This window comes from Elephas maximus, chromosome 7 (genome assembly GCF_024166365.1).
Source record: "Elephas maximus indicus isolate mEleMax1 chromosome 7, mEleMax1 primary haplotype, whole genome shotgun sequence".
NCBI lineage: Eukaryota > Metazoa > Chordata > Mammalia > Proboscidea > Elephantidae > Elephas > Elephas maximus.
Genome location: NC_064825.1, coordinates 115,711,822 through 115,737,042, shown reverse-complemented (window position 1 = coordinate 115,737,042; position 25,221 = coordinate 115,711,822). Strand labels below are relative to the sequence as shown.

General features: G+C 38.5%; 2 protein-coding genes and 1 pseudogene across 2 annotated transcripts; all 3 read right to left on the bottom strand.

Moving 5' to 3' along the window:
- Positions 1-857: 857 nt before the first annotated feature.
- LOC126080491 (olfactory receptor 140-like) lies at positions 858-10,292 on the bottom strand. The gene is made up of 4 exons (XM_049891699.1): positions 10,138-10,292; positions 8,897-9,838; positions 8,161-8,233; positions 858-1,157 (listed from the first exon to the last, which is right to left on the bottom strand). Exons 1-4 carry the CDS (start codon positions 10,290-10,292, stop codon positions 858-860), a joined length of 1,470 nt encoding a protein of 489 aa, XP_049747656.1.
- Positions 10,293-15,924: 5,632 nt separating this feature from the next.
- On the bottom strand, positions 15,925-17,928 carry LOC126080490 (olfactory receptor 140-like; annotated as a pseudogene).
- A 5,956-nt stretch (positions 17,929-23,884) lies between these two features.
- LOC126080489 (endogenous retrovirus group K member 25 Pro protein-like) lies at positions 23,885-24,421 on the bottom strand. Its single transcript, XM_049891698.1, has one exon. It carries the CDS (start codon positions 24,419-24,421, stop codon positions 23,885-23,887), a length of 537 nt encoding a protein of 178 aa, XP_049747655.1.
- Between the last annotated feature and the right edge of the window lie 800 nt (positions 24,422-25,221).

Genomic DNA, 25,221 nt, shown 5'->3' with positions numbered 1-25,221 from the left:
AAAATGCTCCTCTGTTGAAATCTATTAATTTATCACAATTCGACTTTGACTACTAGTGCACGTCTAAACAGAGCCTGACGTTTATGACTTACCCCACAACTAGTCAACCTGCTATTTTTGTTCTTCTCCTTCCCACTGCAGTCAGGCCCATCTCCTGCTACAAGAACACACACCTCAGCCAATTATTTTATACCCTGGGAAAGGCCATGGATTCACAGTGAGCAGACTTAGTTTTCCATTACAATCAGGCACTGGAGAAAACAGCTGCCCTTGAGTCAATTCCAACTCACAGGAACCCCATGTGTGTCAGAGTAGAACCGTGCTCCATAGGGTTTTTGATGGCTAATTTTTTGGAAGTAGATCACCAGGCCTTTCTTCCAAGGCACTTCTGGGTGGACTTGAACTTCCAATTTTTCAGGTAGCAACTAAGAGTGTTAACTGTTTACACCACCCAGGGACTCCATCAGGCTGCTTACTCACTTCTTAGTATCAACTTTCCTAACGTTCAAATCCTGCAAAAAATAAAAGAATGCAATAATAAGTAAAGTCAACATGTGTCAAGTACTTACCACTTGAGGGCACATGATTTTCTCTTTTAATTCCCACAAAAACTGTATGAGATAGGAACTATTTTTTATCATTTTTTGAAATTCCAACCTGACTCTGATGCAGTGAATAAGGCTTAGGAGCTTGTGAAACTTGCTTAAAGCCTTTTGGCAGGTACTTGATTGAGTTCACAGCAGAGGCTACCAGCCACTGTGCTCTACAACCCTTCCAAGAATTTTATATCCTGCCTCACAATGCTGTAGTGAAGGTCAAAGGAAGTAAAAAGCATGAGATTCTTTGGAGTGCACTGTTCAAATATTCATGATTATTTTCCATTCATTTAAGTTACTGCTTCCTCTGCCCATGCCCTCGGCTGTCACCCAATCCATCATCATCCCTCCTTCATGCCTCACTCCTAATACCCTTTCACCACAGTCTTCACGAATATTTTGCTTGACATTTATGGTGTTTCTAATAGTCTGCCTTTCATACAACGCAGCAATGAACATTACTTTACAAATGTCTTTGTTTACTAGTTTGAATATTTTTATTGGAGAAATTCCTAGAAACATCATCACCGAGACCAGAGGCATATCTACGGAAAATAGTGCCTAAGGAGATTAGTTTTAAGTTGCTGAATGATGTCTCACAACTAGAGATGTAAACTGCGACGGTGAATAGAAACTGCTCTTTGGTGCCCTTCCCTTCCTCCCCTCAAGTGGTGTCCAAGGCCTGTCTCATACTTGCCATACCCTAGTTATGCTTCTACCCTAGATGTGCTTCTAAAAATATGCGCATTTTTAACTCTGATGGATTCTGTACCATTAAAACCCTTTGCCTTGAAGTTGATTTGGACTCTTAGTGACCCTGCAGGGCAGAGTAGAACTGCCCCATAGGGTTTCCAAGGCTGTAAAAAAAAAAAAAAAAAAAAATTTTTTTTTTAATCATTATAGAAGCAGACTGTTACATCTTCCTCCTTCAGAGCAGCTGGTGGGTTCGAGCCACGAACCTTTAGGTTAGCAGCTGAGCACTTAACCACTGCACCACAAGGGTTCCTTTCCATAGCATTACTCTCTCAAAGTTCTGTTTTATTCCCATCAGTAGTGTATTAAAGAGTCATTTCCCTGCATTCTTACTAACATTAGATATTCTCAATCTTGGTTATATTCAACAAATTATAGGGTGAAAAATAATATCTCATTTAATTTGCATTCATTCAATGATTCATTCAAAGAATTTCATTGATGACATAGGTTACACATTGGTACCCAGAAAAAGCTGGGTGAAATACAATGTAACATCTGTATAGAGATATACTGTCTATATACAACTATCCATGTCAAACTAATAATAACAATAAATTGTTAAGCACCTGCATTTTTATACTTGGTTAGTTTTTGATGTAACTATCTTATTTAATTCTCACATCTGGCAATGACAAGGCACAGTTTATGACTGAGGAAGAGCAAAACAAACAAACTGCTCAAGGTTATACAGTTATTAAGTGACAAAGTCTGGATTTGAATCTATTCACCATTGCACTTTACATCTCTAGTTGTGAGACATCATTCAGCAACTTAAAACTAATTGCCTTAGGCACTATTTTCTGTAGATACGCCTCTGGTCTTGGTGATGATGTTTCTAGGAATTTCTCCAATAAAAATATTCAAACTAGTAAACAAAGACATTTGTAAAGTGATGTTCATTGCTGCATTGTATGAACTTTATAGCCGATGTATGTTTCCTCTGCCTGAATTTCTCACAGAGATAATTTCTCCCACGAAGTCCTGGATAACAAGAAGAGGTTAGCAATGTGTTCAGTGAGTGTCTCTGGGTCGTCATTTTTAATGAGCAATAAGCAGCCCTGCTTTCTTGGGAAGGTATGTGCCCCAAGCATATACATCATCAATAAGGACTTTAAAAGGACTATTTCCGTCCGTAAGTCTTCCGAATACACCTTGCTTTTCTTGAGAGTCGAGGACTTGTTAGTGAAGATGGAAAAATCTCCAGTTGTGCTTTTGTGTAGGATGGAAGTTACTATGATTGTAGACACAAAAATTAATGTTTGCTTGGAATTCTTCTGCAGAAAGGAAGGGTTATTCTTTCTTAACTTCTCCACCCTCTTCCTAAGCAAATCACCAGCATCACCCTCAACACAACACTACCACCACCTGCTTCAGCAGAGATGCTCACAAATAAGTGTGTAAGTTTTTATAATGATTGAGAGATACATTTTAAAGATTTCAACTCACCATGACATTGATAATGAAAATGAGAGATCTGAAGTACCATTTACTAAGTAAAAGAGAAAAAAATAAAAACACCATGTAAGTTTTTTCTCAGAGGCTATTACTAGAAAAATTAAGGTTAAAGAAATTGGTACAAAAGGAAACAAGATATATATATAGAGAGAGAGAGAGAGAGCACCCTGGTGGTGTAGTGGTCAAAGTGCTCAAGTGCTAACCAAAAGATCAGGAGTTCAAACCCACCAACCACTCTGTGAGAGAAAGATGTTGCAGTCTGCTTCTGTAAAGATCGCAGCCTTGCAAATCCCATAGGACAGTTCTACTCTGTCCTATAGGGTTGCTATGAGTCAAAATTGACTCAACGGCAATGAATATGTACAAATATATACCGTTACTGTTGAGTTGATTCAGACACATAATGACCCTGTAAGACAGAGTAGAACTGCCCCACAGGGTTTCCAAGGAACGGCTGATGGAGTCGAACTGCCAACATTTTGGTTAGCAGCCAAATGCTTAACCACTGCACTACCAGGGCTATATATATATATATATATATGTATATATATATATATATATAAAAAAATTTAAACTATCCTCATCACACCAAGTGTTCCCATTCCTTTCTACAAGCACATCTTTGAAGCATGTATACACACTCTTTTATTTGCTAGTATCCATATCTGGATAAAGGCCCAAATATCAAATGATGACATTTCTGTTTTGATAACGTGCCAAAAGTTATTAAGGTAAATGAAGCTAAAAATTGTTGATAGTTCAAGGCTCTTACCCTGAGAACACAATTTGTGTAAACAGATCAAACAGGTGAATTATTAACACATTTTAGGTATAATTGTGTGTGTTTAGATGATTCAATTATTTCAACAATTTCAAAATAGCAACTTAAATTAATAAGAACATGTTTAATACTTAAGTTTTTAGGGCCATCTCCAAAGCTCAGTCTGGTGTCATCTCTGACGTCTGAGAAGCCAGCCAGTTACCCAATGATCTCGGCAGGTAGAGGGTACAAGGCCGTTGAGATAAATATTCTAGGATCACATCAGAGTAACTAAAGGTCTGACTCCATCCAGGATTTACTCACATGAAGCTTCTTTTATAGAACATCAAGAAATTATGACATGTGAGAGTTTCAGCTTGGTTGTTCCAAATGTAGAAGCAAGTAAATCAGGACATGTACAGCCAACAAATAGTCCTATTACTTAATGGGGCATTATTTTTATAGAACTCGATGGCAACAGGTAGAGTGTCTAATGATTTTCAAAAGAAATTAAAAACAGGTGCTCTAAGTGACAAGGACTTATATAGGAAACGACCTTTGTGGTTGGCAGAGTAATTTAAATTTTCTCTCAATAGGAAAGATTGCCAAAAGACAGCCAGGAAAGCTATTTACAAAATCATTCAAGGGACTGTGCCTGCCATCTGGCTGTACTTTGAACTTAATTTGAAAGGAGTTTCCAATCCATATCTTAGAAGAAGCATCATTAATAAGATACCTTCCTTTGGGTAACGGACCTGTACTAAAAGAGGAGAGAGAGCTATTTTCAAAAACTGGAAATGCACCAACTTGCATCATTGCAATTGCATCTCTTTGAGGCTGGGTCTCTGCTGACTCAGGAGCTAATCACCGTGCGGTGAATTCCCATCTAGCCCTCAGGGGCTGAGCATCACTGGGACCAGACCAAGCTGATGATTCACAAGCACAAATACAGATCATATTAACCATTCAATTATTTACTCCAGAACTAAGCTCTGTCCTTAAATAACAGAATGACCACAATGATCTTTCTGCTTAATAATATAGATGCAAAAAAATAAAAAAGAATACAACTTACTCTTGGCCATCTAGCAAGGACCAGGACCGAATTTTTCTATCACCTAGCCTGATGATCTTTTCATCTTGTAACACTATCATTAAAATTATACCACATCTGACTTTGTGAATTCCAAAGTCAAGAAAGACAGAACCTCTGTGCCTTGGGTTACTGGCACATGTCTATAATCACATAGCATTTGATAGAATTTTTCCTTGATATTTTTAACATAATGCCTCAGTTGCATATAAAATTATGGCAGAATATATAATTATCTCATACAACAACTTTCTAATCTTCAATGGCAGTGCGCTGCTGGATTGAAGAAAGATGTTTTTAGATTATTCATTTTATGTTTGAATGTTTATTGTAAGACTCGTTGAGTCATATTTTCATCTCCTACTCTAGAAACAATGTGAACAATTATTTTAAGGGCAAATAAAAAAGATGATACAAGACTGGGTGTTTCATTCTGCTATGCGTAAGGTTACCATGCATAGGAACCAACTCCACAGCAAACAACGACAACAAAAACTGGTTAAAGAAAAAAAAATGGTTTCTACTATTAAGGACTGAAAAAAGTATCTCAGCCAGGAAAAATAAGGATTAATTCTCTCTTACTTCATAAGAAATTGTATTCTCAAATAACTTGTTTCCAATTTAGATATATTTGAGGTTATAGCTTTTATTCTTTTCTACCTTCATTAATAAAAGAGATACCAATATCCTACTTTTGCAACTTGTTCATTGGAGTTTACAACTGGGTAATTCATATATTTGACCTTACACTTGGGAATTTACAGCTGGTTCATTGACATATTTGATCTTACACTTTGCAAGTCTCCTGAGAGGAAATTTTACAAAATATCATCTTCACAGATGATGGACAACCTCTGCATTTGGATCATCTTTGCTAATCTACTACAATTACTCTACCTTCTCATCTAACGATTTATACATGGAGCCTTCTAAGGTCCCTGAGTGGTGCAGATGGTTAAGCATTCAACTACGAGCAGGAAAGTTGGCCATTTGAACCCACCCAAAGGTTCCTTGGAAAACAGGTCTGGTGCTCTGCTTTTGAAAGGTCACAACCTTGAAAATCCTATGAGGCAGTTCTACTCTTATACACATGGGTCATCATGAGTCAGAATCAACTCAATGGCAACAAACAACAATGAGACATGCTTTTCCTTATCACACACAGATATTTTATCTACCTGTTTATGTACTTCATTTATCTCTGTGCTATATACGTACACACACACACACTTCAAACAAGTACAAAAATCTACATCCAGTTATTATCTTTTGCATCACTCCTTAATAAAACTATTTTCTTCATTATACTTATTTCTAACAAACTTACATTGTTCATTTATTTGTTTACTTGTTTATTATTCATCTAATCCTCACTGGAATTTAAGTTTCACACAAACACGACCCTTGTCTATAGTGTTCTACACTATATGCCCAGTCTTTGGAACTGTACGGCACACTGTAAGCACTGAACAATATTTCTTGGATAAAAAAATAAGACAAAATTTCCTAAACTTAATTGGCCACACAGCCATTTTTCAAGTAATATATTGCATATAACACGGTATGCAATAACACTGGGAAAAACCCTTAAGAAACAATATTTACCTCTTCAAGATTCTATCTTCATGCCCAAGCAGAGTATCAATTCACCTGCATGGTTGAGTTGCTTATTTTTCCTCCAAACGTCTCTCTTACTTATGGGTCACTTTCTTTTAAATTCAACAATTATTTATTCATTCCTTGAGTCCATTGAATCCCACTTTTTAAGTACACATACTCTCTTGAAGGGTAATACATTTATGGGAATGAGATCATTTTCTCTGACACAGGAATCAAGAGAGTGTGAGTAACCTGGGAAGCTGAAGTCAAGAAAGAGATGAAAGGAAGAAAGTGGCTCCCTCAAAAACAATGGAGGAAAACCTCAAGGACAATCTTTATAAGGAACAGGTCTGTGTTTTGATATTTTTGCATCATGCCAGGAAGCATTGTATGAAGTGAAAAGAATAAAGGAGACGTAGTCTAAAAATTTGACAGTGTTGCTTAACCTCATTGAGACTTGTTTTCTTCTTGTAGAAAATGGGGCAAAGGCCTACTAACAATGTTGTTATTGCTAGGTGCTGTCAAGTTGGTTCTGACTCATAGCAACCCTATGTATAGCAGAACGAAACATTGCCTCACCCTGTGCCATCCTCACAATCATTCTAACAGTACTTGTGACTAGAATTAAGAGAGTTTTAGTGTATAAAGAACCTAACAAAGTGTACGCCTCATAATTGGCCTTCCACAATGGTTAGCTCTCTACCCTCAATTAGATAATGACTAATATTCTCCCTGTTTAAACCAAAGTATCCTCACACAGAAGATCCAAATATGATTTATCTTATTCATTTTAGGATAAAATTTGCATACTGCCTTTAAGTAAAAGGAGAAAAGATTGAAGTTGTCAAAGATTTCATTTTACTCAGATTCACAATCAACACCCATGGAAGCAGCTGTCAGGAAATCAAAAGACACATTGCACTGGGTAAATTTGCTGCAAATAACCTCTTTAAAGTGTTGAAAAGCAAATGTGTCACCTTGAAGACTAAAGGGTGCCTGATCCCAGCCATGGTATTTTCAATCACATCATATGCATGTGAGAACTGGACAACAAATAAGGAAGACCGAAGAAAAATTGGTGCCTTTGAATTGTGGTGTTGGCAAAGAATATTGAATATACCATGGACTGCCAAAAGAATGAACAAATCTGTCTTGGAAGAAGTACAGCCAGAATGCTCCTTAGAAGCAAGGATGGCGAGACTGCATTTTACATACTTTGGACATGATGTCAGGAGGGATCAGTCCCTGGAGAAGTATATCATGCTTGGTAAAGTAGAGGGTCAGCAGAAAAGAGAAAGACCCTCAACAATATGGATTGACACAGTGGCTGCAACAGTGGGATCAAGCATAACAACGGTTGTAAGGATGGCGCAGGACCGGGTGGTGTTTCGTTCTGTGGTACTTAGGGTAGCTATGAGTCAGAGCTGACTTAACAGCACCTTACAACAACAACATAGTAACAGAATGACCTGCATAAAGAAGCATTTTTGCTGGAAAATATTGCTACATGAGAAAAATATCTGCAACAAATTTGAGGTAATTTTTCCTGGAGGACAAATTGAATCATTAGGACTGAAAGTAAATTTCTTATATAGAGACGTAAACATAACACAGAAAGTATATTTTATTTGCAAAGAGAATATGACTGAGATATGGAAGTTCTGGATTTAAATTCTGTAGCTGAGATCTTAGACGTCTGACCTGAGGCAACTAAATTAACTAAACCTCTTTTAGCTTCAATTTGCTTCTCTGTAGGATGGGCATATACTGAAACTACCAACTGAGTACATAGATGAAATGACCTAACATTCATTTGATGTAAATACATTTACAGAGCAATAGCTTTGGAACCTTACCGTAAGTCTTTGTGTTGAGATTAAATTAAAAAAAAAAATGTTTACCTTCATTGTTTCAAATGGCTCCTCAAGTCTTGGTAAGAAAAAAAAGTCCTTTATAGTCATGAAAAACTGCATGCTACGAGCACATTTGAGAAAATAAGATCAGATTAAAGGTAAATTCAAAATGTCTGGCTTATATTTTGTGCTGAAAAAATTTAGAAACATGATACGAATTGTTTCTTCTATTAGCGTCTCTTGTTTTTCTTGGTAGATTAGTGGTGAACCACAACAATAAAAAATCAGCAGTGGTTCTTTCATTCCCAGCTGTCTATCCTCCCCCCCCACCCCCATATATCCAGGAACTTCTTTTCTCTTTTTTGCTTACTGCAGGCAAAACCAAATATACAAAAAAAAAGAAGTCCTGAGACCAAGGTGCTGTGGGAAAGCCAATTTCACCCAAGTAACATACGATTGAAGAATTTCATAAAATAGTAGTAAGGCTGGAGCAAAGTGTACTCTAGAATCACCAAACAAGGGACTTGCAGTCCTTTCTCTGATGTATATCCTGAATGTATGCACAATGAGCATTGGAGCCTCAATAAAGCACGTGAAAAACTATCAAAAGCACCTATTGAAGGGCCTAAACACCATTAAATGCTCAATAAATGTTAGTTTCTGGGCCTTGTTCTGATCAGTGATCTGCAAAACTTGAAAATTCTCTTTCACAGTTTACCACAGATATGATCCTTCCTATCTATTTACATCATCACTTTCTGGCATAATGAACAGCCTAAGCTACCTTGTCTTCAAAAAACTTCTCATTGCATTTTTTACCTCTGTGTTTCTCACTGTATGAATGCTAGGGTTTAACATGGGGTTGAGGATTGCAAAAAAGACAGTCACCAACTTGTCCACTGGATAGGTGGCCATGGGACGCATGTAAGTGAATATACAGGGCACAAGGAAAAGTACAACTACAGTGAAATGGGAGCCACAGGTGGAGAGGGCTTTGTGCCGCCCTTCAGAGCCATGGGATTTCAGGGAGCACAGGATGACTATGTAGGAGATGAGTAACATGGAAAAAATCAGCAAGCACATGGCCCCACTGTTGGCAGCCACCGCCATTCCAAGTATATAGGTGTCTCTGCAGGCAAGCTTCAGCAGTGGGAAGAGGTCACACATGAAATGGTCAATGGTATTGGGGCCGCAGAAGGGCAAGTTGATCATGAAGAAAATGTGCACTGTAGCATGAAGGATCCCGCCAATCCAGGCCACAACCACCAGGAGGTGGCAGAGTCCCTGTCGCAAGATGGTAGTGTAGTACAAGGGTTTGCAGATGGCTACATAGCGGTCATAGGCCATGACAATGAGGAGGATGATCTCTGACCCTCCCAGAAAGTGTTCCACAAAGAGCTGAGTCAGGCAGCTGCCCAATGAGATGGTTCTTCTCTGGTAGAGCAGATCAATGATCATTTTGGGTGTGGTGACGGAGGTGTAAGAGGCATCTATAAACAACAAATAGGTGAGAAAGAAGTACATGGGAGCCGAAAGTATGGGGCTGAAGGAGATGGTGATGACAATAAGCAGATTGGCCAGCACAGTAAATAGGAAAATGCACAAAAAGACAATGAAAAGTATTTTCTGCAAGTGTGGATTCTGTGTGAGTCCCAGGAGAATAAATTCAGTCACATTGTTGGGAGGCATAAGACGATCTATTAAGGGAATGATGCCTTTCTGAGACCTGAATCACCTGCAAAAAGATAAAGAAAGATACCTAATTAATGGTGAAAGGGTTATAGTTTGAATTTCACAATATACAAATAGGGTAGTTGCCATAATTATGCAGCTTGTTATTCTTTCTTGCTTCCTCCATGTGCTTTCTCCTTATTTTCAGAGACACCTAATCAACTATAAAGCATCTTCTATACGGCAACAACTGATGTGTAATTTACTGAGAAAATACTCGGCAATATACATGAGGGGAACTGGATTCTCATCCTGCTTCTGCCTCCAGGTGACTTTGCTAAGTCCTTTCCCTACGTTTCTGAGCTCTCCTCTGCACCTGGGAGCTTAGTAATTGTAACTGTGAAATGTATCTTGGGAGCTTCTAAGTACTGCACACAGGTAAAAGTTATTATTTCTTCGGGAAGAATTTGCATTTGAATCCCCAGTTCTAACTGCAGAATGAAAGACATTGTCTCTTGGTCAAGAAATATCTATCATAAGGAGACAGATTAGGGAATTTTGTAACCAGTTGGAAACACCCACCACAAAACAAATGCTATTCATGTCTGTTTCCTTGCTGTGCCTACAAAAGTGTCAAAGAACGTCTGTAGTGTCTGGCACTTACCAAGTGATGAATGCTTGGTGAATTGACACACTTTCTATACAACCCTGTGTAAGAATACACATGCTTCGCCAGTCCGTAAACCTAGGAACCCAAGTGCTCTGGTCCTTCCACTCTGTTTATTACTACTCTCTATGAGAAAAATAAACTTTTGGAAGGAAGTTATATTCCAGTTTAATTTTTCTAGCAAATTTTGTGGGGTGAGTTGAAAATATTAATTGGCTCTAGGAAACAGAATATTACCAGATCATTGACTGTCAAGATAATTATAATTTTGGCTCATTAATACTGTTTATTTTATGAAATTATATTGCAATGTAATTATATTGCAATGTAATTTAACTTAGTTCCACTCAGTAAAATTACAGCCTTAATAAAATCAGATAAAACAAACAACCAACCAAACCTCTTGGATAGGTTTTCAGTCCACGAAGGTCTATCAAGAAAGGGGAATCCCTATTTCCAAAGTTTTAAGAATAGAATTTTAACTTGTAGAAGAGAAAGAAATATATTTTTGGTAAGATAAATAAAATGTTGAATATATACATGCATACCTATAAAATCTACTTATTACATGTTCACTCATTCAATAGATATTTATTAGACTCTCATTGTGTACATTAATATATATGTTTGACTACATGAAGTCATGAAAAAAGTCCTTGTTACTGCTTTAGTGATACCTCTCCCTAGCACTTTATTAGCAAAGAGCAATGGCTCATCCATCCATGAGATGAATGATCCTCCTATGTCTTTTGTGCTCCTGCTATGTAAATTCTTGTGCCTTCTTCTCCCATCCTGCCCAGCAGGTCCATCATCTGTCACTCTTAGTTACAAGATTTTGCATTATTTATAAATTGAGGATAATCATTCCATATTTGGAAGCATAAAATTCCCAGAGAAAAGAGAAAACATAAAGGAAAATTTATTCTTTAAAAATTATGTATTTTCTTTTCAAAGGTAATTAGATAAAGGGCTTTTATTTTTTAATTAGGCAAGATGAAAATCTTACACCTATGTGAAAACACAGTGCAGCAGCTTTTTTGCAATTCCTTTATTCTGAGGTAGACTCCCCCAAAAGAGTATGATGTACACAAAGGAAAAATAAGGCACTATTTATAAAAAGTGTTTTAACAATAGCTATGAAGAAATAGAAATCATTTTGTCTTTTTCCTTTAGTGCAATAATATTTTTCCTTGAAAATATTTTAAAAAGAAAAATTGTTATGTACAAATATGTTCAACACAATTATTATTAATAAAACAATAAAAAATAAAACTGCATGGCATGTCCAGCATTAGAAAAATGGTGAAGCCAAATATTTTGCATTTCATGGAATGGTGTATAACTTTTAAAAGGGATTTTTTTAAAAAGAATTGTGTAATGTCATAGGAAAACTCTTCTCGTCATTTAAGTGGGATGATGTGCATATGAATTTGGACATCTAATTTGATTCTAACTAATTTAAATATATTTCAATTGAAAGAAAGGAAAATAATTTGAAATGTTGTTATTTGGTGGGGGGGGGGATGGAAGGTGACCATATAGTTTTAAGGTCCATTTAAATCTGCGATTCTACAATTATATTCTTTTCTCAAAAGAACTTATCTGACACAGCTTCATGCCCAGGGCCCCAAGCCACTGTTAAATCACCCAGACAGAAATAAGGAATAAGTAAAGTTGTAAGATTTAAAGTGCCAATAGCTCAGCTACAATAAATCTCTTTGCTGATTTATAAATGGCACCTTTGAATAATGCCTTTCTCTTGAGGCTTAAAAGTATTACCACATATCCTATTTGCAGGCAACTTCTCTGAAGTTTCTTAGCTGTAGCAAATGAGATCTCAGGAGTATTTCATCATCATTAGCAGAACTTACCAACCACCCAATTATTTCCAGTTACATCAGAGGAGAACTTTTATAACAATCCATCTTAGGTTTTAAATTCTTCCCTAAGTCTACAATAGGAAAAATCACATGACAAGAGAAAAAAATGAGTTGACCACTTAAGAATAAACTAAAAGATATTAGAATCTGGATATTTTGATAACAAATTAGCTTAGTGGGCATTTTCTAGGTGTTTGGCATTATACAAACAGCTGCTATCTTAGTTATCTAGTGCTGCTATAAGAGAAATACCACACGTGGATGGCCTTAACAAAGAGAAATTTATTCTCTCTCAGTCTAGGAAGATAGAAGTCCAAATTCTGAGTGCCAACTCTAAGGTAAGGCTTTCTTTCTCTGTGGGTTCTGGAGGAAGCTCCTTGTCATCAATCTTCCCGTAGTCTAGGAGCTTCTCCGTGCAGGAACCTCAGGAACAAAGAATGCACTCTGCTCCTGGCATTGCTTTCTTAGGGGCATGAGTTTCCCAGGTCTCTCTGCTCACTTCTTTCTTTTCTATCTCAAAAGAGATTGTCTCAAGATACAATCCAATCTTATAGATAAAGTCCTGCCTCATTAACATAACTTCCACTAATCCCATCTCATTAATATCCTAGAGATAGGTTTTATAACACATAGGAAAATCACATTAGAGGACAAAATGATGGACAATCACACAATACTGGGAATCATGGCCTAGCCAAATTCATACACATTCAATTCAATCCATGATATTCCACACTTTGGCCCCCAAAGCTTCATGTTCTCTCCACATGTAAAACACATTCACCCCATCGTATCATAGCAAAAGTCTTATGCAACTCCAAGTCCAAAATCCAAAAACTCTTCCTCATCTGCGAAATCTAGAATAGAAGTTATCTGCTTCCAAAGTACAATGGTGGAACAGGCCCAAACTAAATATTTCCACTACAAATGGAAGAAATTGGAAGAAGGGATAACACGCACCATGCAAGTCAGCAGAACACATTACATTTGCCCTTAAGGCTTTGAAAGTAATCCTCTGTTTTCTGAGACCATTTACTTAAAGGCCCTATCCTCCAGATCTAGCTATTGGCCATGCTTTCTGGATTCTGAGTTGAGGTCCCTCGGCCCTGGGCCTCTGTTCCACCTTCCAGGCCCATTGGGACGGCAACTCTGCTCCTTCAGCTTTAGGCACACCATTCTCCTAGTCCATCTGAGTGGTGACTACACTCTTAGAAATACCAGAGGCCATGGCTCCACCCTTTGAGACCCCAGAGGTTGTGGCCATACCCTTTGAGACTGAGACAGCTTGTTTTCCTGTGTTTCTTGTCTTTTCAGCTTCTGCCTCCTGGTTTCTTGTCCTCTCAGCCCCTAGGGCCTCACAACCCACATCTGCCCTGCTGGGGAAAGTTTTCCAAAGCTCTGTAGCTCCACTGATAAGTATCTGGAGGCACCCCACTCTGCCAAGAAGCCTACTGTCAAAGGCCCTCAGCTCTCTCACTCTGTGGGTGGGCTCCAGTGTCATCTCATGCTGGTCTCCTTCTTCTGCCACTGCTGGTTCTCTGCCCCTGCTTCTTGCCATCTGTGCCATCTCCAGTGTAACAGCTCTCTTCATTTCCCTCTGAATCCTCTATACATTCACTGTTTCAAAACTGCTTCCACATTTTAGGTATCTCTTATAGCAGCACCCCACTCTTGGTACCAAATTCTTAGTTATGTATTGCTGCTATAACAGAAATACCACAAATGGGTGGCTTTAACAAAGAGAAATTTATTCTCTCACAATCTGGGAGGCTAGAAGGCCAAATTAAGGGTTCCAGCTCTAAGGGAAGACTTTCTCTGTCCTTGGGTTCTGGGCAAAGGTCCTTGTCATCAACCTTCCTGTGGTCTAGGAGCTTCTCTGTGCAGGAATTACAGGTCCAAAGATGTGCTGTGCCTCTGGCATTGCTTTCTTGGTGGTATGAGACCCCCATGTCTCTCTGCTTACATCTGTCTTTTCTATCTCAAAAGAAGATGGCTCAAGACACAATCTAATCTTGTAGATTGAGTCCTGACTCAGTAACATAACTGCCATCAACCCCATCTCATTAACATCATAGGTACAGGATTTATAACACATAGGAAAATCATATCAGATGATAAAATGGAGGACAATCGCACAATACTGGGAATCATGACCTATCCAAATTGATACATATGTTTTTGGGAAACACAATTCAATCCATGACATGTGTGTAACTATCTGACTTTTTAATTCTTTGCTATAATATTTTGTGTCTTTATCAAGCCACCTTTTATGTGGCTCATAATTTTTAAGTGTTGTATTCAGGTATACAGTAAGAGACAGACATGATGCCTTCATACTGAGTACATTGTTAAGTACTTCCTCATAGCAGTTGAATTAGACTAATATGATAGCGAGGAAATAATTTCATGTCTTGAATTATTTATACACAGAAGTAGTGTATACACCGAGCCATTTTCTGCAGCCTTTTAAATTGAGTCAAACAATAGCCCTGTGTAATGGGAATGACACAGCTATCAATATTCACATTTTATAACCTGGAAAACTAAGACAGGGAATCAGGAAATTGACTGCCAAGGTTAAAGAAGAAACTAACCCTCCTGAATCCTGATTCAGGATTCTTATTTTTAGATTATTGTTTTACAGCAGAAGTGTCATGGCACATTTATGTTGACATCCATTTTGAGTATATTACAAGTCACCTATTAAAAATAATAAAATGCCAATGTTTGAAAAATTACTTTTAAAAACAAAATAAATTCAGTTCAGAAACATTCCTATATGGGACCACATTTATTCACCTATGTTCAACTGTGCTGTTTAAATAAAAGGAAAAATAAATTGTGTTTAGCTTCTGAATTGGTTCAAGAGGGTACAATCACTGTGAGCAGCATGTGTAGTGGGAGAAAAATAATTTAAGAAAGCTGTCTGTGACCATGTGACTAAACTTATTTTGACTAAACATCTGACTGTCATAGCGCTTGTCATGGCAGGTTCTATAGTTTGACAGGGGATGTGAAACTATACAAAGAACTCTAATGAATATGGATTTCCATCTGTGAAAATGTCTTCAACTTTATCTTTCAACTCTGGAATGAAAGTACAGAATCAGAATTAGTCAAATTAACATGTACTTACAAGGTCATTTTGCCCATTCTCCTAAAAGATTGAAATCCATTCACAGTGACCCATTAAATTGTCACCTAATCTCTACTAAGCAACTAAAGTGGTGAGGAGAGAGATTTCTTTAGATTCCCTTACACCTGTCTAGTCTAGTTCTGCATGGTAACAGAATTAGTAAAGATGGCGGAGAAAGGAGGCACGCCTGACTCCCGCCAAGAATCAGGTTTGGGCTGTTGATTTTGATTCTCCTTTCCCCTTGTGAAGTTAGAGGAGGTCAGACACCACCTCCATGCCATTCTTGGGCAAAGGTTCTATGGGAGTTAAGTGACATAGGTGGAAAAGAGCTATATATATACATATATATATGCATATATATACATATATACACACACACACACACAAACCCACAAACATATATATGTAACATAAAACTATAAAGATTATGATAGAAATAAAATCTTCATATTGGGTCATTTCTTATCTGAAATTCCATTTCTTTTCAGTAACATTTTGATGGCATTTTTTACTTCTGCATTCCTTACTGTGTAGATAATGAGATTTAACATGGGAGTGACAAGGGTATAGCATACAGTTATGGCTTTATCCATGGAGAAGGTGGCTACTGGTCGCATATACATAAAAATACAGGGCACAAAGAACAAGACAACAACAGTGATGTGGGAACCACAGGTAGAGAGGGCCTTTTTCCTTCCTGCAGAGCTGTGAATCCTCAACGAATGCAGGCTGAAGACATAGGATACCAACAACATTACAAAGGTAATCACAGACATTACCCCACCATTGGCAGCAATCAGGAGACCAACAAGGAAATTGTCTGTGCAGGCAAGTTGTATCAGGGGGAAGATGTCACACACGAAGTGATCCATAATGTTGGGGCCACAGAAGGGGAGCCAGAAAGTGACAAGAATTTGTCCAAGAGAATGGAAAAAACCCACTGGCCAAGACACCCCCACTAAAAGGCAGCATGCATGGTGCTTCATGATGGTCACATAGTGCAGAGGTCTACAGATGGCCACATAACGGTCATAGGCCATGACCACAAGGAGGGCAAACTCAGAACCACCTAAGAAATGTTCAATAAAGATCTGTGTCATGCAACCATTGAAGGAGATGGTTTTTGTCTCAAAGAGCAAGTCAGCTAGCATTTTAGGAAGTATGGAAGAGGAGTAGCAGGCATCTATCAAAGATAAGAAGGCCAGGAAGAAATACATTGGAGATTTCAATGTCTGACTGCAGATTATGGTGACCACAATGAGCAGGTTTCCTGTACGGTGACAATGTAGGTGATAAACAAAACAACAACTAGAACTCTCTGCATCTGAGGATTCTGTGTAAGTCCTATTAGAATTAAATCAGCCACGTTCATCCTGTTTTCTTTCGTTTCAGTGCTGATGATGAACACAGATATTGGGATTGTCCTGTAAAGACAACATTCTTAATAGCAGAGTGATAAGCATTTCATATTTTGTGTTTTCAAATAAGACCAAAGCATTTTAATAAATAAACTGTTTTCCTTCATGGCATACAGGAAGAGAAAAAATATGCTTTTTCTATTTTACAAAAAGATTAGAACCAACGAGGCTGTCTAATCCAGCTTCTTCCATTGATGCTGTAATCCCATCTACAACATTTTGTGACAAGTGGTCACTGGGCATTTGCTGGAGGACATCCAGGCACAGGGAGCTCATCACATTATAAATTCCTTCTCAGCCAGCAAGAAATGTTAGAGAACTCATATATGTCTGTGTGTGAATCCCTGGTGGTGCAATGGTTAAGCACTCGGTTGCTAATCAAAATGTTGGCGCTTCAAACCTACCAGTCGTTCTGCGGAAGAAAAGACCTGACCATTTGCTCCCATAAAGATTTCAGCCTAGGAAACCCTATGGGGCAGTTCTACTGTGTCAAATATGGTTGCTGTGAGTCAGAATCAACCACTCAACACACAACAAAAACGACACAAACACACACATATACACAAGTGTGTGTTTGTATAAGTGTATATATATATATATACACACACACATATACATATACGTATCCGTATACAAGGAACCCGGGCGGAGCAGTGGTTAAGAGGTATGGCTGCTAACCAACTATTGATTCTGGTTTCACAAACTGTTGATACACCCATTAAAACCAAACCACCTGGCTCTTCCATTCAAGAGCTCTTTAAATAGGCCACAGAGAAGCAAAGCTGTACCTGCCTTCTTCACTTCTTTATCCCCAGATCTACTTTAATGTTTGACTCAGAGTGGTAGTCAATAAATACTAAGTGTGCAAACAAGTTGGAAGATAATTTACTTTTTTCTCCTGTGTTTTCTTTTTCCAAAATAGGAGTGTTCACCATCTTACCTAGAAAAACAATTAAATAAAGAGTGGGAAAGTGAGCTAGATATACTCCTCTCAGCCCTTCATATCTATTCTCACTCTTCTCCTCCATGGCGGGCTTCCATGGTATTCCTCAACCAGGCCTCCTTCTTCTCTGGCCAACAGGAAGTGCTAGATAAATGTTAGGAGGACAGAGTGGGAAAAAAAGAATGTCAGGGTTTATGCTCCTGGGTCCCTCCCGTGGTTTATCAGTAATAGGGTACCTTTAACTAGGGTTACAGCTCTTGTTAAGTGGATATCTCCTACAGTTATATTTCCTTTTGTAGTAATTTCTTCCCCTTGTTCCCTCAGGTGCCGGGGGCCAGCCTCAGCAATGAACAGGGTCACCAGAGGAGGGGTAGAGTTCGGCGAAAAAGAATGAGAGGTAGAGTGTCTTATATTTTCATTTTGCAGAAGAAGAAGCCTCTGCTCTTTATTTTTTACATGGTCTTTTATATCATAAGCTTACAAAAGCATAACATCGCATGATCAACAAAGGGGCAGTACAAGATATAATCATCATAGATAACATCATTTTCTAGAGACATAATTTTCCAAGTGACACATAGTACAGTTCCGCATACGCACACAAATACAATGAGTTTTTGTTTAGTTGATTTAAAGTAACAATTGACTTCATACTGCTTTACACTTATGCTTAATCTTGCAATACCTTCCACAGTTTTTATCACAATTAATCTTTTTGCAAAACCATTGCCACATAGGCTTTGTCCATCTTGTCCAGGGTGGTCAAGTTCTTGAAGTCCAGCCACTTTGGGTTACGTCATATTGTCCACGATTATGCCAAGGACAATTAGCCCAATCTCTATACCCAAAGACCAGTCAAGCGCAGCAGTGAGCGGGGTAGACGAGAAGGTTGACCTGTAATTGGCTGAGAAATTGGCTGAGAGAACTCACTGCCTTTTGTTTTTCCACTTTTATGGGATCATGTGTGGGTGGTGGTTTAATCACAAAAAGGGCCTCGGTAAATACCAGGATTCCACCATCCTGTTTTTGTTTTCCATAGTTGAGCTATTCGTTCTCCCCCTAAGACAACTTCATGTTGATCCTCAGGTAATACACGGGCTGTCCCTACCCGGGATTTTACCAGGGGATTATGAGTAGGACGCCCCCCCTCCAAAGGTCCCTAAATCTATAATGGAATTTTATGCTTATGCATTCTGCTATACACAGGCTGAAAATGAAACAGACACATAACACAGATGACAGAGATATTCCTGACTTTTCAGGAATTCTTCGATGTTTATGCTGGGGGCAGTGGGTGCAGAGGGGCTGCCCTTGCAGCCTGGCTCCTCCTGACTTTTCAGGAATTCTTCGATGTTTATGCTGGGGGCAGTGGGTGCAGAGGGGCCGCCCTTGCAGCCTGGCTCCCAGCATCTCCCCCTTTTTTATTTTTTAATTTTGCCAGATGAAGATCTGAAGCCACCTTTTGGATAGCTTGATTTAAGATTCGGAAGATGACTGGAAGAAAGAACAACAAAATCAAGAATAAACATAAAGAAATACCCGTGTTTAACAGAATGTTTTTAAGACTATGCTTTTGAATAAAGGAATTTAAGGAATCAATAAATTGTTTGGCTGTTTGAGAAGAGGAAAAATCTTTTTCTGCATTTGTAATATCTTGTATTTCCATATGTAATTTGTCAATATTAAAACTCAAATCGGAATGATTCCATATGCCCTGGATATGATTTTTGATTTTTTCCCAATTATGTATGGTAGTATTTATAGGCATTGGAGTAACACAAATCCATTTGAAACTTACATGGCATCTCAAAGCAAGTCGCACTTTGAGATTAGTGATTTCTTGTCCTATATATAAAATTGCTTCTTCAAGGGCATTAACTTCTTGTTGTAATTTTCTATCAATGGCTTCTTGTGTGGCTAAGGCTAAAGTAATATTTTTACTTAAATTATCTACATAGTTTGCAGTATGAATCTGTTGTGTTAACGCCATAGTAGAAAGTGAAAGAGAAGTTGCTAAAGCTATGAGAGCGGAAATCCCCAGTATTAAAGCTGCTACAAACCGTTTGGCTCGAGATAAAATAGCAGAAGCCTGTTTTAAGGCTTCTAGGCCTGAATCATCATACCAATCTTCTTGTAAATGTACAGGAATCATAATATATTTTGGCTGTTGTAAAATCATCATACTTTCAACAGGAATTGCAGGGTTTATACAACTGGTCAGTATACAATCTTCACAAGAACTAACATAATGTGTTTTCTTGTTTTCTATAACAATACTAGAGTGATTGCTGCGGCTAATTAATAACACATATGGAGCAGGTACACAAGCTTGAATATCAAAACTCTCATTATTAAAAGGACGGGACAAAGTGACATTGCCGGCAGCAGTTGCCAGTCTCCACAAAGATGGATGTATGTTACCCGTGAAGGTAGAAAGAATAGGGGGAACCCATCCATTTATATGCCAACGATTAACTTTTTGTGGGAGAGGGACTAAGGCATCTTGCCAATTAAAACGATATCCAGCTGATTGTAAATATTGGCGATAATCATCTTCAGGATTTAAAATACTACAATCAATAAGACGTGCAGACATTTCAGGCAGAGCATATACAACTTGTGAATTATACATACAATTTCTCCAAATAGGAAATCCTTTTGAAGGGTCAATCATAGCCCAATCTTGATTGCTCTTAGAATTCTCAGGAGGCGACTTATCACAGGTAGGAAAAAGAGGAGTGTGTACTTTTGGGATACCCTTAAGAAAGTCAGTTTTTTTCTGGAAGGATGAGGCGTAGAGCCCATAATAATCTGTAAGGCTGTTGGTTTTGATTTCCATTAGGTGAGTCAGTAATCATTGATTTGAAGCCAAAAGGAATACAGCCAGGGATAGTTTTTTGCAAATTTCTTAATTGAATACAAATAGGAGGATTATCTGACATACCAGAATAGGAATAATTAGAATTAAAGCCCTGAGGGTTCCAAAATATGGTTTCGCCCCCCAGTAATGCAGAATTATTAGTAAATACAGAGGGGGAAGGATCTTCCCAGGTGACGGGGTGAAATATAGGAGGTTTTGGGACATAAGCCCAATGTATATCAGCCGTAACAATGCATACCTGGCAGGAAATAATAGCGAGCATAGCCACAAAAAGAGTACCCGCATTTACGGGAATATGTTGATCCACGGTTAAGGTGTGAGCCAGATGAGTAAGTTTTTTGAGTTGGCCCCAAGTTGGGGGCTCAGCCGCAATGGTTCGATGGGTTCTTGAATAAGGAGTATATCTCCGGCTTCTCCACTGCACTTTGTCTCGAGATGAAGAGTTGTTGAGATTTGTAGAGGGTTGTATAAAGTCAGTGAGAGGGGGTGGAGTAGAAGATGAAGAGGAGGAAAAACTAGAGACAGGCGAAAGTGGGGGTGTAGATGGAGCATTTTCAAGAGACAGGTTTCTCAGAAGAGTCGTGGGAGGTGTTAGGTTTGTGAGCAGCGAGGGAGGAAGTGTTGGAGGATTTTTGGTGGTTTTTGGGTCTTTGCATGTCTGATGAGTCTGTCGGGTATCCACAAAGGGGAAGTTTCGTCCTGTGGGAAAACACAAGCATAGCCTCTTCCACAAGAGATTAATGGATCAGGTCCTTTCCATTTTCCTGTTAACAGATCTTTCCAATATACTGAAGGTACAACAGTATCTTGTTTCATATACCAATGGCGTTCCATTGGGGATAAACCTTGTTCATTTATATTTAAAAAATTAATAACAAATAATGCATGATTTAAGATATGATAAGGAGTACTATGTTTAAACTCTCCATTTTGTAATTTAGTAATTTGTGTTTTCAAGGTCTGATGAGCTCTTTCCACTATTGCTTGACCTTGAGGATTGTAGGGAATCCCTGTGGTATGATTAATTTTAAATGTTTTACAAAATTCTTGAAATGCTTTAGAAGAGTAAGCAGGGGCATTATCAGTTTTAATTTCTACGGGTTTTCCCAGTATGGCGAAGCAATAAAACATATGTTGAATTATATCCTTAAATGCTTCTCCAGTTCGAGCAGAAGCCATTATGACATGGGAATAAGTATCAATAGTTACATGGACATAAGAAAGTCGCCCAAAGGATGATATATGGGTTACGTCCATTTGCCAAAGACAATTGGGTCTTAATCCCCTAGGGTTTACTCCCATGGGCAAAGATGGCAATGTAGTAGGGCATGAGGAACATTGTCTGACAATATTTCGTGCTTCTTCTCTTGAAATTTGAAATTGTTTTCTAAGTGCTGAAGCATTTTGATGGTGCAGTTTATGTGATTCAGCAGCTTGTTCAATTGTGGTTATAGAAATAAGTTTTGTTAACTGATCAGCTCTATTATTACCTTCATGAATAGGTCCAGGTAGACCTGAATGAGCCCTAACATGTCCTACAAAGAAAGGTTGTGTTCTAATATGAATAAGTGTTTGAAGTTTTATTAGGAATTGTGACACAGTCGACTGAATTGGAATAGGAGCAGTTTCAATATGAGGAAATAGTCTATAGATATACTGAGAATCAGTATATAGATTGAATGGAGTATTTTTTAAATATGAAAAGGTTTTAATTACTGCTATTAATTCTGTTTTCTGGGCGGATTTTTCTTCAGTTTGAACTGTAAATTCTGTTCCATTAACAATGTAAACAGCTCTGCCATTGGCTGAGCCATCAGTAAATACAAGAGCTGCTTGGGAAAGTGGTTGTGGTTTACACCTTTCAGGGAAACAGAATTCGTGGCCTTTGACAAATGTGAGGACAGGATGTGGTGGTAAGTGATATGTAACTTGACCTTTAAAATCAGTCAAAGCAATAGCCCATTCTTCATTATTTTGAAGAAGATAATTTGTTTGTTCAGCATTATAAGGAACTATAATATTGAAGGGGTCTAGCCCAAACAGTTCTCTACTTCTTTGTCGCCCCTTTTGAAATATCAAAGCCACCAAGGAGGGATATGAAGGAACATTTTTCCTATGAGTGTGTGGAAGATGTATCCACTCTAAGGGTCCCTCTTGCCATAAGCAACCAGTAGGAGAATTTAGAGTAGCTAATATAATCAGGTCCCAAGGTAATGTATAATTAAGTCTTTGTAAAAAACTATTATTTAAAGCTTCTTCTACCAATTTTAAAGCTAACCGGGCTTCTACTGTTAGAACTCGAGGTGAGCGAGGATTAGGATCTCCTTTTAATATATTAAATAATGGTGATAGTTCATTAGTGGACAACTTTAGATAGGGTCGAACCCAATTAATATCTCCCAACAGTTGTTGAAAATCATTTAAAGTGGTTAAATGAGTGGTTCTTAGATGAATTTTTTGAGGAGTAATATACTGATTATGTATGGTCCTTCCTAAGTAGTTAATGGGAGGATCGATTTGTATCTTTTCTGGGGCTATTTTTAGCCCATATTCTTCCAATGCAGCAACCAAATCTTGCAACACCTGTTGTAAGTAAACCCTATCTTTATGAGATAATAATAAGTCATCCATATAATGAACAAGATAAACACCAGCATGCGCATTTCTAACTTGACTTATAGCTTGATCCACATATTTTTGACAAAGAGTAGGGCTATTTTTCGTTCCTTGTGGTAGAACCTTCCATTGGAACCTCTGATATGGCCTAATTAGATTAATTGAGGGCAGGCTAAAAGCAAATCTTTGTCTATCAGGCTCACTAAGAGGAATGGTAAAAAAGCAATCTTGTAAGTCAATGACTATTATTGGGTCTCCCTTAGGAATAGCAACAGGGGATGGAAGACCAGGTTGTAGGGCTCCCATATCCTGCATAGTAAGGTTAATGGCTCTTAAGTCTTGTAGAAGTCTCCATGCACCAGACTTCTTTTTTATAACAAATATAGGAGTATTCCATGGGCTGTTAGAGGGCTCTATATGTCCTAATTCTAATTGTTTTTGGACTAATTCTGTGGCTGCCTGTAGTTTTTCTGTAGTTAGGGGCCACTGCTCTACCCACACAGGTCGTTCAGATTTCCACTGTATGGGGTCAGCAGCCTTTAACAGCGTGGCCCCCACTATAAATTTGAATATCCTAGCCCTTGCCGGGGAGATCTATTCTGAGGAGAGGCCTGTATCTTAATACCTTGTTGATTTTTTCCCAGACCTCGAGTAGGGTCAAAGTGCATTTGGGTCATTTGCACCGTTACTTGAGGGCTAGGACTGTAGAGAAATGCGCCCATTTGAGAGAGAACATCCCGTCCCCACAAGGTAAAAGGTATAGGAGGAATAACGTAAGGCTGAAAAGTACCATTACACTGAGGCTCAGATTCGTCCTGCCAATGTAAGATTTGAGAACTTTTCTCGGCCTGTGATGCCTGTCCCAGCCCCACCAGCGTGGTAGGAGTCTGGGATAATGGCCAAGAGACAGGCCAATCTTTTCCAGCAACACAGGATACATCAGCCCCTGTGTCCATAAGGCCATTTATTGGTTTTCCTTCTACTAAAAGTACTTTCATAGGTCTATTCTGAGTGATTTCCTGTAACCAAAAAACCACATCACTGGAGCCAAAGCCTCTATCTCCTCTCTCGACTTGTGAGGCCACAGTCCCCATGGTATGATAGGGAAGTAACAATAATTGTGCAATTCTCTGTCCCTTTTGAATAAAATGTGTTCGAGTTGGAGGTGACATGATAACTTTGATTTCTCCCATAAAATCAGAGTCAATTACTCCTGGAATAACAGTAAGACCTTGGATCGATAGGGAACTTCGTCCTAATATCAATCCGACCACGCCTTTTGGTAATGGTCCAGCAATACCTGTTGGAATTGTAGTAACAGAGACATCAGGAGTTAACATTGTTGAGGTGGTGGAACGGAGGTCCAATCCTGCACTTCCTGGGGTGGCTCGGATGAGACTTGAGACGGACAAAGGGAATGAATGGGTTGTGAGACTGAGTTTGTACCCCCATTATTTTCGGGGCCGAGGGCAGGCCCCTCAAGGCGTTTCCCGACCCAGTTGGTTCAAGAGCAGTAACATTAGTAGTGTTAGTATTTGGACCTAAAATTTGACCATTTTTATGATATTTAGACCTACAATCCTTCTTCCAGTGAAAACCCTTTTGACAGCGGGGGCAAAGAGTTTTTGGATTTGACATATTTACTATAGCCGATGAATCAGCAGAATTTATTTTTCCGGTATTTTTTGATGGGCACTGTCTACTAATGTGTCCTGGTTGATTACAAATGTAACAGTTCCCATTTTTTCCATTACATCCAGTATTATTATTATTACTTTTCCTCTTATTATCAAAGTTTGCCATAGCTTGCAAGCATACCAGGGGGGATTCACCTTTGAGATAGGCCGCCAGGGTGATACCTTGCACAAATGCAGGGGAAAAGTCAGCACATTGT